The sequence below is a fragment of the Galleria mellonella genome, unplaced genomic scaffold (assembly GCF_026898425.1).
Source record: "Galleria mellonella isolate WM207_F2 unplaced genomic scaffold, CSIRO_AGI_GalMel_v1 utg173, whole genome shotgun sequence".
NCBI classification, from domain to species: Eukaryota; Metazoa; Arthropoda; class Insecta; order Lepidoptera; family Pyralidae; genus Galleria; species Galleria mellonella.
Genome location: NW_026442016.1, coordinates 4,691,788 through 4,707,503, shown reverse-complemented (window position 1 = coordinate 4,707,503; position 15,716 = coordinate 4,691,788). Strand labels below are relative to the sequence as shown.

The 15,716-nt window shown below is 30.8% G+C and overlaps 2 protein-coding genes across 4 annotated transcripts; both read left to right on the top strand.

Moving 5' to 3' along the window:
- Positions 1-4,571: 4,571 nt before the first annotated feature.
- On the top strand, positions 4,572-8,149 carry LOC113515625 (uncharacterized). Of its 2 annotated transcripts, XM_052893392.1 has the most exons (4): positions 4,572-4,688; positions 5,489-5,657; positions 6,325-6,467; positions 8,117-8,149. In XM_052893392.1, the coding sequence occupies exons 1-4, from the start codon at positions 4,599-4,601 to the stop codon at positions 8,132-8,134; spliced, it is 420 nt and encodes a 139-aa protein (XP_052749352.1). In that variant the 5' UTR covers positions 4,572-4,598; the 3' UTR covers positions 8,135-8,149. The 2 variants fall into 2 exon arrangements, with proteins under 2 accessions (XP_052749352.1, XP_031768164.1); XM_031912304.2 differs by lacking the exon at positions 8,117-8,149 and having other exon boundaries at positions 6,325-6,583.
- A 116-nt stretch (positions 8,150-8,265) lies between these two features.
- On the top strand, positions 8,266-10,492 carry LOC113515626 (bombyxin B-3-like). Of its 2 annotated transcripts, none has more exons than XM_031912076.2 (3): positions 8,266-8,305; positions 8,422-8,585; positions 9,730-10,491. In XM_031912076.2, the coding sequence occupies exons 2-3, from the start codon at positions 8,423-8,425 to the stop codon at positions 9,885-9,887; spliced, it is 321 nt and encodes a 106-aa protein (XP_031767936.1). In that variant the 5' UTR covers positions 8,266-8,305; position 8,422; the 3' UTR covers positions 9,888-10,491. The 2 variants fall into 2 exon arrangements, with proteins under 2 accessions (XP_031767936.1, XP_031767941.1); XM_031912081.2 differs by having other exon boundaries at positions 8,272-8,305; positions 8,412-8,585; positions 9,730-10,492.
- Positions 10,493-15,716: the final 5,224 nt, after the last annotated feature.

Genomic DNA, 15,716 nt, shown 5'->3' with positions numbered 1-15,716 from the left:
ACCCATATTTCATCACAAACTTTGACATTTATAATATTGAATAGAATAAAATATTATGTGCATTTTTAATTATTTATTCACAACATATTCGTTGCGTGAAATATTTTTATTTGCACTATCGAACACTGAATTGGAATTCCAGGTGAATGAACAGAGGAGGAATTTGTTTAAAAGTTGGGTACTATTGTTCCACTCATTTTTTCTGTTGTGAAGCAGTTGTGCTTGCATGGCTGGGTTAGGGTTTAAAGGGTGGGCGATAGAGCAGCAAAACTACAGAGTACTGAGGCGTAATAAAACAGACCTCAGGAATGGCAATGTATGAAAGGCATTGTGTGTGTTACATTGTCATACATTGTGTTGCATAAAAAGTTATATTCATCACTCAAAATAAAATTATATTAATATAAAATTTTATTATGTTGATTTAAATGTCAAGATATAGCGATGTGTGCATGATATGTACTCAACGATAAATGTATGTACTTAATAATAATTTCATTATGTTAATAACATTACAAATAAATAAATAGCTGTATCTGTGTACCGAGGCCACTATTATAATCGTTATATCAATATTTTAGCATAATTATTAGGTAGATAAGTGCAAGTTTTTTTTTAATGGATGGTACTGGAATGGTAATCCTACCTACGCTAACGATATGCGCTGACAGGGCACCAGTGGGGGATGATAGGTGAGAATGAAATGGTAGGTCAGTTAACCCATCGTAGGGTATATTGCTAGCAATGGGACTGGTAGTTCGCATTACTAACAATCCATTTCCCCAACGTAAGTGCATGTTTTGATGATGTAAGATGTAGGTACTTACTTTTCTATGACTAGTCTTTACCTATGATTGTCCGTGTGATTGGGGTATATTAACCGGGATAAACAATTGCGTTTTTTTTACTTTTAAATAGTATGTGTATGTCAAATAAACTAACGATCGAATGAGTCATTAAAACGTCATAACCATGACCATTTTATAATATTAGTATAATTATACTACATCTTTATTTTATGTAAATTAAATGTAGATCGCATCGCTGCATGGTCTAATAATAATGCTCTTGTTCTTAATCCTTTAAAATAAAAAAATAAAAACCTTGAGTACAAAGGTACATTAATTACCAGAGGGAAATGTGCGTACAAATTTACAAATGTGTTTCAACAATAAACCATACCCATAGGGGTAGCAGACATCATATAGAGATGTCATTTATATTATTATCCTATATTGTAATATGGACACCGACTGTGACCTTTCTATTTATAATTTAGTTGTGAGCGACAACTTCCGGGCGCTATCTCTCGTAGACCCTGTTGCTATGTGCACCGAGTTGTACTTATTGATGCCCTCTCTTGTTATTTATTATATGAGTACATATAGACTTATGAAAACGTTAGAAACTATTATTATATTTATATTAAAAATATATAATATATTATTTTGTGACTTAGTTTTTAACGTTATCTACAAAAAGTAGCAAGCAAGTTCATATGATTTAAAGTACTTATTTTTTTTTATCGATGAAAGTGGAATGGTAAACCCGCCTACGCCATCGTTATTGCTAGTAAAGCACCAGTGAAAGATGACAGATGTGGAATCTACAACAATTAACCACAATGGTGTCTAGAAGGATTGCGGGGAGGTCGACCTGATATATTGCTAACAATGGGGCTGTTAGATCCCATTACTAACAAATTCCTTTCCTTCTGGATAGAAAGTATTATCTGACTGTAGATAACAAAATACTAATTTTTAACCACTCCTTTACCTGCGTGATTGGTGTACCTATATTGATTAAATGAGATAGAAAAAATTGCTTTTCTGAGTCAGACGTATATAATTGGTAAGTAGAGCATTTAAGACGTCAAGTGGTAACAAATAAGAAAATTTATTTCTCATTTATAATAATGTAAGAACGAAGAGTATTGAAAGCATCGTGTTCTGTTTATCCTTAAGGCGTTTCATTCCTATTTGATCTTAGGACATATGGGGGTAGCTTTATCTTTATCTCCCCGTTACTCGCTAAGAATTATCGCGATGACAAAGAGTACTTAATTGTGCAGAGTTGTTTCAGTTAACAAAAATGCTCGGAAATTAATTATCTATTGAACTGAATGTAAGCGAAAACTTTTCATAGCTTTTACAAATAAAGAAAAAAAATTACATGTTTGTAGTCAATAGGTATTATGTACCGTCCAGGAGGAATTTCATACCAAAATTATAGCTAAATTTAGCATCAAATGATACAGACTAAAGAAAAATGTATCAGCTATAATTTCGTCTAATAATTCGATAGACAGTTTTCTATCGAAGTTGGTGAAATATTAATTTTTAGAAAATAAAATACACTTTTTCTTTATTAAATTTATATAACTTATAATTTAAATAAATTAATTTCACACACACGTAGATTGTAGCATAAGGATTGAATTTTAATTTTACGTTGAACGTTAATGTATATATTTTTTTATTTTGTATTAGCCTAATTTCCGAATAACGTTTCAAAAATGATCTACGGTGGGATATGATCTTCCTTAAACAAGATCACGAAGATCGTAGAATGTAAAATTATAAAGATTTTTTCATGATAAATCCTTGCAGATCCGGAGGAGAGTTATGAATTCCAAAGGTTTTCGCCTATATCTTTTGCTTTCGACAAAATGATTTATAGCATTATTGGTGTGTCACAAGTTACAATGTCAATGATACCACCACTAATCATCAGCAGGTCTGTTCTCTATCTGTAAAATAATATTTTGTAAATTAAAATAAATAAATATGATCACGATAATGAATGTTAATGGGGTAGATAAAGGCAATTATCAATTGTTGCCATTATGGTAAATGTAGCAGGAAACACACCCACATATTAGAATCCAACGTACTACTACCATGTAGTGAGTTTGCTGTCACCGAATTTGGTTCATTATTGATATTTCCCATCCAGATTTAGTTGAAAACTGGAATCGATACAAAGTTTTTGGAGTCGGGCAAGATTCAGACTCACGATCTTTGCGGTCTATAAGTTAGAGTAGTACATCACTAGGTCTCGAAGCTTTCACTTTTGAGTAATTATAGATTCAATCACGATAAATTATGATCTATATTAGGTACAAATCTATATAACTTTTGCCCTACACATCTAGTTATGTAGACGTATAACTAGATGAATATTATTAAAGAGTCACACAAGGGCAGACATCTCACTGAAAGGCCCTTTAGTAAGAACGTTTTAGTAAGTAATAACGTTTTACTCATAAAAGATATGAAACAAGAAATATTTTGAATGTTTTAATGCACAATGTACTCCTTTGTGATGATAAAATTCCAAACTTCATATCTTGCTTACTTGTAATTATCTATTTTCCTATTATTATTGTCAAATTGAGAGATTAACAATAGGACGAGAGATAGAACATAGTTCTTTCATAAGATGAAAATGAAATGGCAACCTTATCCGCGCTACTCCATGCGATCCTACTTGAAAGCTATCTTGGTTAATTTCTAGTAAATCCGTTAAGATTCGCCACGCCCTGTGTGTTTTGTAGTGTGTTTTCATAAACGCCCTGCGTCATCTCTTACGGCCAGTAATCGGTCGTCCCTCGAACTGGAGACCGGTAGACAGCAGAGGTCGCCAGTTCGGAGGCCGACCACATACTCATTTTTGGTGCAGTATCCGGCCGTAATGCTCCTCAAATATTGCATCTAAATTGCGTCCACCATGTACCCTCTTGTATAGGCATTCTGTCACCCGTATCCAATAGCGAGGACGGGATGCCTTAAATATTGCACCGCAAACCATAAAAAAAAAACTGATTTGCTTTTATCCTCACCTATCATCTCTTACTGGAGCCCTCCAGTGCATACCGATAACCTAAGTAGGGATATTATTTCACTATCATCCATATTAAAAAACACAGGAGGTGTGTGTGATTCATTGATATATTAATAAATAATTGTTGATCTTTATGCTTCAACCATTTGCTATGAAGCAAATTTTTAATACACGTTATACTCTGTACATAAGCCAATAATTAAGGATTATGTCCCACTAAAAAAACGACTTCAATTGTGACAAAACTAGTTATTTTGATTTAAAAACTAAACTACTAAACTGATTTTGATAAAATTTCAATGAGACTAATGTTTATGCACATCCTTTCAGATAAAAAAAGAATTTTTCAAATTGGTTTAGAACTGACAGAGTTATGAGGTAACAAACATTAAAAAAACCCACACTTTTTGATGTCGGTTTAAAATTGATATGAATGGTCTATTATAAATCGACCAATCGTTGTCCCTACCTTATCACTCGTAAAAGTGATAGATTTGTTTGAAAAATGCTCATTAAAATGTATATTAACACTAATTGATCATTTCATTTTTTAAATATTTACTAAGCAATATTTATAGTTTCGATAGAATCTCAACTCTAATTTGACGAAAAATAGAAACCAATAAATCAGAACAAATCCCTTATCTTATTGCTATGACAATGTTTTGTAAACGTCCTTATCGATATAAACAAGTTTTAAGTAATTCCGTACTCTGGACTATACGGGGTTTATTTTTAGAGGCGCACTCCAGGGAATGTCCCATTTAGCAGGTATCTGCCAAACAGAACAATCATTTAGTGGTGCTTCTAACATGATCTCACGAAGTATCCAGTTTCTATGCTGTGTACGTTAATATTTTTATTTATTTATTAACAATATGATTTGTGCCTTTTTAATAATTTTGTTATTTTTTGTGTAATGTGTATAAAATATAATTAAAAATGCAGTAAATATAAAACTGACTTATTTAAATCTGTGAAATTTATTAAATTTGTTACAGACTTGTTGATTTTTTTTATTAATTAAATTTATAACGCACTTTTCAATGTAAACTCTATAACATTTATTTTGAGAAAAGAAAAATATGTTTAAAAAAATTATATTGCATTTTTTATGGATAAAAACACTGTAAAAAATGTAAATGCAAACTTTTTTCATGTGAACTGGTATATGTGATTATAGTAGCATTAAATAGGCATATATAGTCAGACAATGAAATGAAATTCCGAATTTTCGTACTCAATTTCGTGTTTTTGTTTATAAATTAATCCAGTAAATGGGGCTTAACATTTCATTCGTCATAAATTCTACCATAAAAGTCCAAATAAAAAATATTTAACTTGTTCAGCTAGTTTTAATATAAAATTTATGTTTTGTTTGGCCTTGAAGTCTTAGAAAATATTTTACGGCAGGCGCTTATGTTATCTGATTATGATTATATTGCGGGTTACTAGTTTAAATATGCATTAATTTAATAAAACCTAAAATTACTACTGAACAAACAACCGTTAGTTGGAGCTAAATAATAGTTAATTTAATTTCTTTAGAGCACATTTATAATTACTTATTTTAAATGTGAAGTTAAATTATATTTCTTTTTTCTTAGTATAATTAAAAACTAATTATATTAACATTTTGTTACAGATTTGCATTATTTTGTTACTATACAGAAATGTCGTACACGCAGAAGAAGTTCAAACCTACAAAATTACTGACACGGTTTCTTTCTGCAGCAGTAAGCTTTCAGTGATGATAAGTAAACTATGCGATAACCAATACAAAATTGTGAAGAGAGATACATCAATTTTAATCGGTAAGTTATTTTTGTCTTGATAGTTATTAGATTAATTAATTAGTACATTTTTATATTTTAGAACTTAATTTTGTGATCTAATAACGTTACTAGTTATTAATGGTATTTAAAAAGTTTAATTTTTGTATTTAGTATAAATTTATTGTTGTAATTATGGGTTGTTCTGGAAATAAATGTTTATTATTCTATTCTAATTAATTTTAGTTTATTTTAGTTATTAATTTTAATTAGTTTATTTCGATTATATGTGCGTGAACTGATAGGAATATTAAAAAAAAATTAGCCTTTACCAGTGTCTTCTTAAAAGAGTGTATAATATTAAATATTAAAATATGGGTATTATAGTATGGGTATAATAGGGTGGTTATTAGTAGAAGTTTTGCCAGTAGTGCTACGCTTATCAGGCGGGTTGTTAACCGAAGTTAGGCTTTAGTGGTATTTTAAGATTGATGTTGTTACGTACCCCTCGACCATTAAGTTCCCTTAGTCGTCTCTTCCAAAACCTAAGGAAAAATGGATGGTCCATTTTATGCTGGAATCACACGGCAAAAAAGATTAGATTTTTTGAAAAAAAAAATTAAACTCGGACGAAACTACGTCTGTAGGGTTAGTTGGTAATAAGATTTTTCATTGTAGTCAACATTTTAATACTTTTCTCGATTTTTAGGTAAATTATCACCACGAAGATTGGAAGAGCAAGAATTTGCTAAAGAGCGGTGGCGGCGCTTGCGTCGACAAGTGGCTAACGAATGCTGCAATCAACCTTGTTCGTTGGAAAATCTCATTATGTACTGCTCGGAAGACGCAAAGGTGCTGAGAGAAAATCCTGATTTGTTCGAAATTAATTAATCGAAATATTATCTAATAGAGTATTATTAATTATACATATTAAAATAAGTTCAAATAAATAATACTTTTATAATTAACATTAACAATTTTATTATATTCTGTCCCTCTTTATTAAGAAAGTAGGTATTCTATTTTTCTATCCTATATTTTTCTGTACAAAGTCGCCACTGACCTTTAGAATCAATTTGAAATCTCATGTTCTGCAGTGGACAAAGAATAGCTGAAATGAAATAAATAGCCATTATGATGATAGTGAAAAATGAAAATTAATAATAGCTTTAATAAATTACTGTACTTGTGGAATAAATTTTTGATGTATAATAATATATCAAAACCAAAAATATTGGGTAGTAATCCATCTGAGGATTATATTTACTTATGTCTGAGCACCACAAATTGAGGTGCTACTTTGTAAGATGTGTTATTTTCTGTGATTAATCATTTGTAAGCCACATGCTATTGTTATTAAATTAGGTACCTAATTTATTAATCATTTCTAAATTAGGTATCAACTGATATAAAGTTAATATAAACTAAGTTCTTCAAATTCGACAATCGAAAAGGGTATACCTATACTCGTAATACATGAGTATGTTATAGTACGTCACATTATTATACATTCTCGATTGATTTTAAACTGATTGTAATTAATAAATACCTCGTGGAATTACAGTAATTACAAGAGAAAGTCGTCTCAATATTGACACTTAGTAAGTTTATGATTAATATAATTCAGTATCAAAAATCGAAGTACTATTTTTTATTAAAATGTTTGCAGCGAATTTTTTTTATGCAACTTAAAATGGCAAACAAGCTGACGGCCCACCTGATGGAAAGTGGTAACCGTTGCCTATAGACATGAGCAGTACTGTGGGTTTAACAGAGTGTACTGTTTCGCCCATGATACCTTCCATGCGTTATCATTCCTGAGGAATAAGGTGTTATTCCTCTGTTACCTGTAAATTCACTGCCTTACTCACCCTTCAAACCGAAACACGGCCAAAGCAAATATAACTGCTTTACAGTAGAAACACGAATGGGACAGAGATGCATAAGCAAACGACTTTTGTACAAAGTCTCCCTCTGGTAAGCTCTTTTTTGTAAGCACTTAAAAGTACAGAATAACAATAATTAAGATTTCAAAGTTTTCAACGTTTTTTACATATCATTTGAGATGCGGTTTATTCATATGGCTCGCATAGAATATTTGTTGTCACCATAAATTAATGTCAAAAACCATTCATTAAGTTGTTTTCATGGAATCAGACGAGATGAAAATAAAGGTGTGAGTATATTGTATTATGCTAATTGTGCCCCGCAACATTTCCTCCGTGAATTAAGATAAAACGTATTCTATATCTTAATCTGGGATTGCGCGGTTTAAATTAATTTTTATATAAATTTTATTATTCAGTTTTTTATTTAATAATATCGAGTAATTAACAATATTATTAATTTACCTATCCTTACGCATTTGTTACCTCTGGGCATCTTAGTAGTTCAACAAGTCGTTATGTAGATATTGTGTAAATGTGTAAGTACCTAAATACTTGTAAATAATTCATATATTTTTCTTTTCATGGCTCTCCAATATAAACAAAATATTATAGTTTAAGAGAATTCTATGAATTGCAAATAAAAACAAATAGAGCACTTTTACGAATATTGGAGAAACGCTTTCTTAAGTACCATGATTTAACCCTATATGGATCAGAATACTATATAAGGGTGAGTTTACGTAGAATTTATCCATATTCACATTCATTCTTTACTTAGATCTGATATAAGTGTCATCTTAGGTAAGGTGGTTTAATCTTCTAAATAACATTTTATAGATAAATAAAAAAGTCCACGTGTAAAATTAATTAATATTAATTTGAATATTTATCAAGTTTAAAATTAAAGTGAGTTTCAGCATGAAGTTGGCAATTTTATCTTGTCTTGCTGCTTTGGTATTTAACGTAGTAGCAGATGAAGAAAAAGTGAATTTATGTGGACCAGAGCTAGCCAGAGCAAGGGTTTTGCTATGCTTTGGAGCCGAATATGTTCTCAAGAGGAGTTCATCTCCGTCGTTTGAACGTTAGTAATTTTTTTATACTACAAAGCTGGAAAACAAGCATACAGCCCGTCTGATGGTAAACAGTCACTGTAGCCTATGAACGCCTGCAAAACGGTCTTTCATCGTGCGTTTTTCAAGGCACTTTCTTCCACGCACAACCATTCTTTGGAATCAACTTCCAGCAGCAGTATTTCCGAACCGATACGACAACATAACCTTCAAGAAAAGAGTATATTCCTTTTTAAAAGGTCAGCAACACACCTGCAATGCCGCTGGTATTGTGGGTGATCATGGGCGGCGGTAGTCACTTACCATCAGGTGAGCCGCATGCTCGTTTGCCCCCTGTGTTGTAAAAAAGACACTAGGGGTATTACGTGCGCGTTGCCAACCCTGAAGAAACTTTTGAATAACACCATATTTCATTTAAATAACCATCACACAGTAATTTTATTATATAAGATAAGTTTCCTTTTATCATGTATCTATTGCTAGACAGAATATTTTTCTCTGTTGAAAAAAAAGACAGAATAATCACTCTTTGAAAACAAATTTAACACCGTTATCGAAAACTGTAATACTTTTGTGATAGAAATTACTTTTGTATTATTTATTACATCATCATAATTTCAGCCATTGACTGTCCACTGTTAAACATAAGCCTTTCCCGTAAGGGGAGAGTTTGCCAGTAGTTGCCACGCTTGGCAGGCGGGTTGTTAACCTCAGTTAGGCTTTTAGAGATTTTTTAAGAGAGACGCTGCTGCCCAGCCCTTTATCATTAAGTTCCTTTAGTCACCTATTTTAACACGCACAGGAAAGAAAGGGGTAGTCCATTCTATGCTGAGACCATACCGCTATATATTACATAGCGACAATAAATATACTATACTTACTTTAAAGTAGTTATGTGCTGAAGTATATGTAAGATATTTATGTTTACCTGTACAATAAGATATGTATGACGGACAAATTAGTCTTCATTGAGTTTTAAGACAAAACACAATTATTAGAATTACATACAATACATGTATTGTATAAAATTGTAAATATTCTGAAATTCAATTACTACCTTGATAAATTTCGTACAATCAAAATGCAAGACAACATCAATACTGTTTATACATATTGTGTTCACTACAATGATAATGTAAATATAAACACTTGCAGTAAAAGAGTACGACGATCCAAAATCTGATGAACCGGCGTGGTTATGGAGCGGCAGGCATGGCGTCCACGCCGTACGGTGGGCCAAAACCAAGCGCGGCCTAGTCGACGACTGCTGCCTCAATCCTTGTACAACAGATGTCATACTTAGTTACTGTTAAACTGTAATGTCTCAGTAATGAAGCTGTGTCTTTTATTGAGGGCTATGATTATCATAAATTGTAAATGTAACATATTATTAGAACAATTAAGATGCTATGTTTAATAGTGCTTTAACCTGCTTTTAAGCTATGTACTAAAAACACAAATATATTTTTTATTTGACTTGAGTGTAAAGCATGTAAGAAAATAATTATGACTTCCACAATTAAACGTTATTCACAAAAAGTTATTTCAATTTAATTATTAAAATTGGGATGACTTGTCTTAACAATACAGAACAATAGGTATCTATCTATTAACCTTGTCTCTTATACGTAGACAATCCGATTCAATTTTATTACATTGTTTTATTTAATTTATTTTTTATGTAATGTTTATCACCACATTATCCCCTATAATCTATGCATTACTTTTAAGATCTTAGACAAACATAATATTGGTATGTTTCTTTGATATGTGTGTCGTTTTCACTATTGTACATTTTTTTAACTATCTTTAACTATAATTTAATTTAATCATATTCTAATTATTTTTAAAGTAATAATGAAAAATGTAATATCAGTATTCAATTATAATTGTAAGCCTCATTCAATATTTATTTGATAGTGTCATTACATTCATCTATCGTTTAAATTTATAATAACTTGTATATTATTAATATTTTATATTGAATGTTCATCAAGAAAACAAAATGTCTTAATGTAGTAAATGAATAAAATATTACAAACATTATTACCAATTAAATAGATTCTTTAAAGTAACATTTATTCATTCTAGGATAGTGTTATGTCAAATGCTATGTGTAAAAATAAAAAAATAAATTCAATTTATAATTGTATTTTATTTTAGAGGAAGGAAAATTAATAAGAATACTGGATAATAACGACGTAAAATTTTTGTGGCACTGTAGTAGTGGTAGTAGCCACGTTGCTTTACTTAATAGAATTTAATAGAGGTCCATGGTTCAATTCTTGATCGGGTCAATTTAGAAAATTCAGTGTTGGCTCGGGTTTGTATATTCTGGAGTTATGTATGCAGTATGGTTATTTTATAATAAATGTGGATGTTAATGCATGACAAGTAATTTAGATGATAAATAGTAAATCTCTGAAAATAGAAGGTGGTATACCACATTACGCTCACTCCAAGGAGAAATGTATTGTCGTCTATAGACATGAATTATGGGTATCATAGAATACAGTGTCGTCCATGGTATCCTAGTAGCGTTATCATCTCGAATACTCAGGTATTGTTTTTATAAATAGCTACCTAGTAATTTATTTATCATACAAGCACATCTGTTTAATTAAAGTTGGCTGAAACTCGAGTCAGAATCAGGGCATAAAATAATTTTATTGTTAAATCGAATAATGTGTATTTTAATCAAATGGCCATTAATTCAAGATTTGATTTAATCGTCATATATTCGAAAGTGTGAAATTTAAAGTTTGACGAGTTACAACGACACGTTACATTAAAGCGACGAATCGAACAATATTTATTTTAATCACATAGTGATTAATTGAAGATACGATTTCAACGTGAATGGAGAACATCGTACTTATGTCACATACCTGTAAGTGTGAAGATTTTACCAAGTTCGGCGAGTACAGCAAATTTTTACTGTCAGGTGGGTCATATGCTATCTTAGTGGTATAAAAGAAGCTGTCATATTGTAAGGCTGGTTCGTATTTACATTAATTATAATGCAGATATTTAGGTTTGTGTGATTAGAGAGAAGTGTGGACTGAAAGACGATGTAGTGACAAAAATCGAAAAAGGAATGTTGCGTTGGTTTGATCATTTGGAGAGGATGGATGAAATAAGAATTACGAAAGATATTTATCGAGCAAGAATGAATGGAGATGTCGGTAGAGGCCGCCCTAGAAGGACGTATGTTGACCAAATAGGGAGAGAAGGGCCAAATTAAAAGTACCCGTAACCGGCGAGCGTGTATGAAAAGATTGATGAATGTGGAAGAAGCGAAAGAGGTTTGTTTGAATCGAAGCATTTGGCGTTCCATTGTTTCTGCCTACCCTAATGGGAGACAGGCGTGACAGATATGTATGTATGTATATTTAGGTTTGGTATCGATTCTAACAAATAAATATTTTTTTTTATAGTCTGATCTATAGAGATGCCTAATCTGAAAATGTTATGCAAACATCTGAAATTTTTTCTACAACTTTATCATCTTCAACATTTTTTTCGTTACATTGGAAACTTCATGGGTTTTTACCAACTTACTTACCTATACACCTATTTTACCTATATACCTATATATTCAAGCGTACTTATCACTAAGTATTTATAGACAATTAAAATTTTAGTTCGGTGTTCAGAATTAGGTATAAATTTATTGATATTTGGCCGAATTTTAATTAGGAACGTTATATTAACAATATTCTTGATATTATTCGACGTTGTCTAAATTTTAGTTATATTATTCAAAACTATTCTATATTCTAGGTATTTACATTTAAAATACAAAAGAGACCTACTATCTGTTAAAATTATAATAAATAATCTGTTGGTATAACAATAAGTTAATTATGTTTGTATTGAAATCTTATCTGTGTTCAAATATTGTATTGCTGTTGTTTGTCCTAAATAAATAAAAATAAAATATCTAAATTGAATGTTTGTAGCTACAGCTGTCTCGCCTCGTATTATGTTATCTGTGCCTCGACGATGATAAATGAATCCGGACGTACTCTTGTACAATAATATTAAATTTACTCTTCCGTGTCTATATTGTATGTACACTAACTTTTGTCTGCGGCTTCGTATGCGTAGCGTAGCGTAGCGTATTAGAAGCAGGTAATTATTGGATTCTATATTTTCTATGAAAATTAATATTTTCTCATGGTAAAAAGTAGCCCATAACTTTCTTTGGCCTTCTGGAAATCTCTCAACAAAAAATCACGTGTAATGTACAAGTACTTTTCTTACGTAAGAAAAAAAAATTATGAAATAGATCATGGATGATGACGTATCAAAATAATACTTACACTAGATGATGAGTTCGACCTTCAAAAATTTAATTGTTATAATTGCATTGCATTTGGTGCAATAATTATTGCGTGAAGCCGGAACAAATGTGTGGAGATAGATACTAAAAATTATTATTTTGGCTTCCGTTGCCTTTGTTGACACATCTCATACAAATTTTTCCTAAATATCTTCTATGTGCAGAAACCGTCTAGTTATAATTTAATTATATGTAGACGTGTAGATATAAACAAACATATATATAATATATAACGTGTAGATATAGTACAGGTATTTTCATCTGGTGTTGTTCATGTCCTTTTGTGTTCCAAGCATTTGTAAGCGTGATCGTAATCACAGCTTATTTACCTTCTCACGTCGCAGAAATTTGCATGCTGATCAGGTACCACTCACGCGGGCACCGAGTCTGTTCAATGAGATAAATTGTTCACAACTTGTTTCATATACGGCCAGAGTTTCGCAGAGCGGTAACAAATTATGTGGAATCAAAGTATTAAATTATTGAACTACAAGATTATTAGATTTATATTATTTGTTATACGAGTACATTTATTATTTATCAACTTTTAAAAAAGAAGAGATTGTCAATTTACTTTTATTTTTTTTTGTGTATATATTATGTGGCATCTTTTATATATATATATATATATATATATATATATATATATATATATATATATATATATATATATGTGTGTAAAAAAGTCGTTACTTAAAGTTTAAATATTTACACGATATTATTGAAAAATAGGCTGCTTTGTCGTGAAGTAAGGATTCAATGGGTAAAGGCGTTGGGTACATTATAGTACTGAATATAAAGTAAAGATATCGTGAGTGAGGCAAATAAGCGAGGGATATAATGGAACAACCCGGGCAAACCGACCTGACTAAACAGTGTGGGCTCACCATTGTGTTCAACCACCTGAAAATTTATAAAATATTTACAGACTCTAAATATAATTATCTATAAGTAATTATATAAATATTATTTATATTTGGGATGTAAGCACCGTACTCACCTTGAAAAAGACTTCCAAATAAAGTTAAAATAATTGACCGAATCGATAAACATTAATTAACTCATTAAAATCCAGTTAATCAATTACACGTAAACATAAATATTATTATAAAAAAATTCTGATTCATCATTGACTTGCCGTGTCTATGTTAATGTAAACACAAAGATTAATTTATAAGCCGTGACTAAGGGTGGAATGGAATGTTTTTTTTTATTGGATGAAAATGGAATTGTAACCCCGCCTGCGCTAACGGGATACGCTGGCGGGGCACTAGTGAAGGGTGATCGATGAGAATGAAAACAGGCCAGTTAGCCCATCATGATGAATTCATTAGGAAGGAATCATGATAGTTTCCAGAGGGAACCACGAGCAGGTCGACCTGGTTGGGTATATTGCTAGCAATGGGATTCTCAGTCTCCATTATTAACAATCCCTTTCCCCCCGGAATGGAATGTTAGAATAGTTATTAGGGGCTCCTATGAAATATATTGTCACTCCTTTATTCATAAACATTTATACTTTTTATACACCTATTTTAATTATTAGGCTGAATTCATATTATGATACCGGTTTCGGTTCATTGTCGGTCCGATCTTGATCTAGTAAATTTTTTTTTCTTAAATATTTTTTATATTACCAAAAATTTAAAAAAATACATGTGTATACCTATCATTATGTAGTACCGTTGGTACAGATATAGTTGTTCTTTTTTCCGCGAATTTTAATTTATATTTTTAGTTTCTGGTAATATATTTTTTGTTCTAGGAAATGAAAACATATTTTTCAGACCCTATTGATGTAAACTAATACCAGTTTTAAAGAATGGGTTATGTTAATTAATATATTGTATATATGGGGATCAAAATTTCTTGTTGTTCTTCGATCCATGTTTTTATAAAAATATTTAGTTTTAATAGTAGAATCGATGCTAATAATTTAAATTGAATCAAACAATGGTATTTTGCACTGTAACTGGAAATGTTTTAGATAAAACTTCATAACTTTTTTTATTGTATCCGATATTGCTACCAGCAGATATTGAGTGGGTCGAGTGGGCCTACTACATAAGCAATATTGGCCTCGGCGTTTTCTCTATGTACAAAACTCTACGAAATTCCCGACCAAAATGTTTCTATTGAAATTTACCAGGCTCCCTTTCATACAGGTATTTCCACTATTGAATGTAGCTCTTTGTAATATTATAGCTGTAGCCAGCATTCGTTTTTGGACCATTGTGTAATTACCCGATTGTTGAAGAATTGAAGGAAATGTTTTTCATGTGTGTGTTGTTGGTATATATTACGTAATAATTGAACTAAGTTTTTTAAAGTACTCTGATACCAAACTAACATGTTTTATTGGCATTAATACACAACATTTCGACGATGTACTAAGACATTCTAATTCACTATCAAAGTACTTTTTAAACAATAATTCAGAAATATGGGAAAGTTTTTTTTTCGAAAAGGGTGTATAAAGGTTTCTTCAGGATCGTCAACGCACATGTGACACGCATAGTGTTGCTAGCGTCCATGGGTTACGTATGGAAACAAGCCACGTTTATAGTACAAAAAAGTGAAGATAAATAAATATGAATGCTGTTAATAAAATTTTAGGAATAGGTCCTGAATAACGTTATTTTTACACACACTCACTTCTTTGTCTTTTATATATATATATATATATATATATATATATATATATATATATATATATATATATATATATATATATATATATATATATATATATATATATATATATATATAAAAGACAAAGAAATGATATCAATACTGG

What these genes read in the sequence shown, in the direction of transcription:
- LOC113515626 (XM_031912081.2), top strand. Translation starts at nt 8,423, where the DNA reads ATGAAGTTGGCAATTTTATCTTGTCTTGCTGCTTTGGTATTTAACGTA. An exon ending in TTCATCTCCGTCGTTTGAAC is followed by an intron (nt 8,586 to 9,729) that starts GTTAGTAATTTT and finishes AAACACTTGCAG; the next exon opens with TAAAAGAGTACGACGATCCA.
- LOC113515625 (XM_031912304.2), top strand. Translation starts at nt 4,599, where the DNA reads ATGTCCCATTTAGCAGGTATCTGCCAAACAGAACAATCATTTAGTGGT. An exon ending in GTATCCAGTTTCTATGCTGT is followed by an intron (nt 4,689 to 5,488) that starts GTACGTTAATAT and finishes ATTTTGTTACAG; the next exon opens with ATTTGCATTATTTTGTTACT. An exon ending in AGATACATCAATTTTAATCG is followed by an intron (nt 5,658 to 6,324) that starts GTAAGTTATTTT and finishes CTCGATTTTTAG; the next exon opens with GTAAATTATCACCACGAAGA.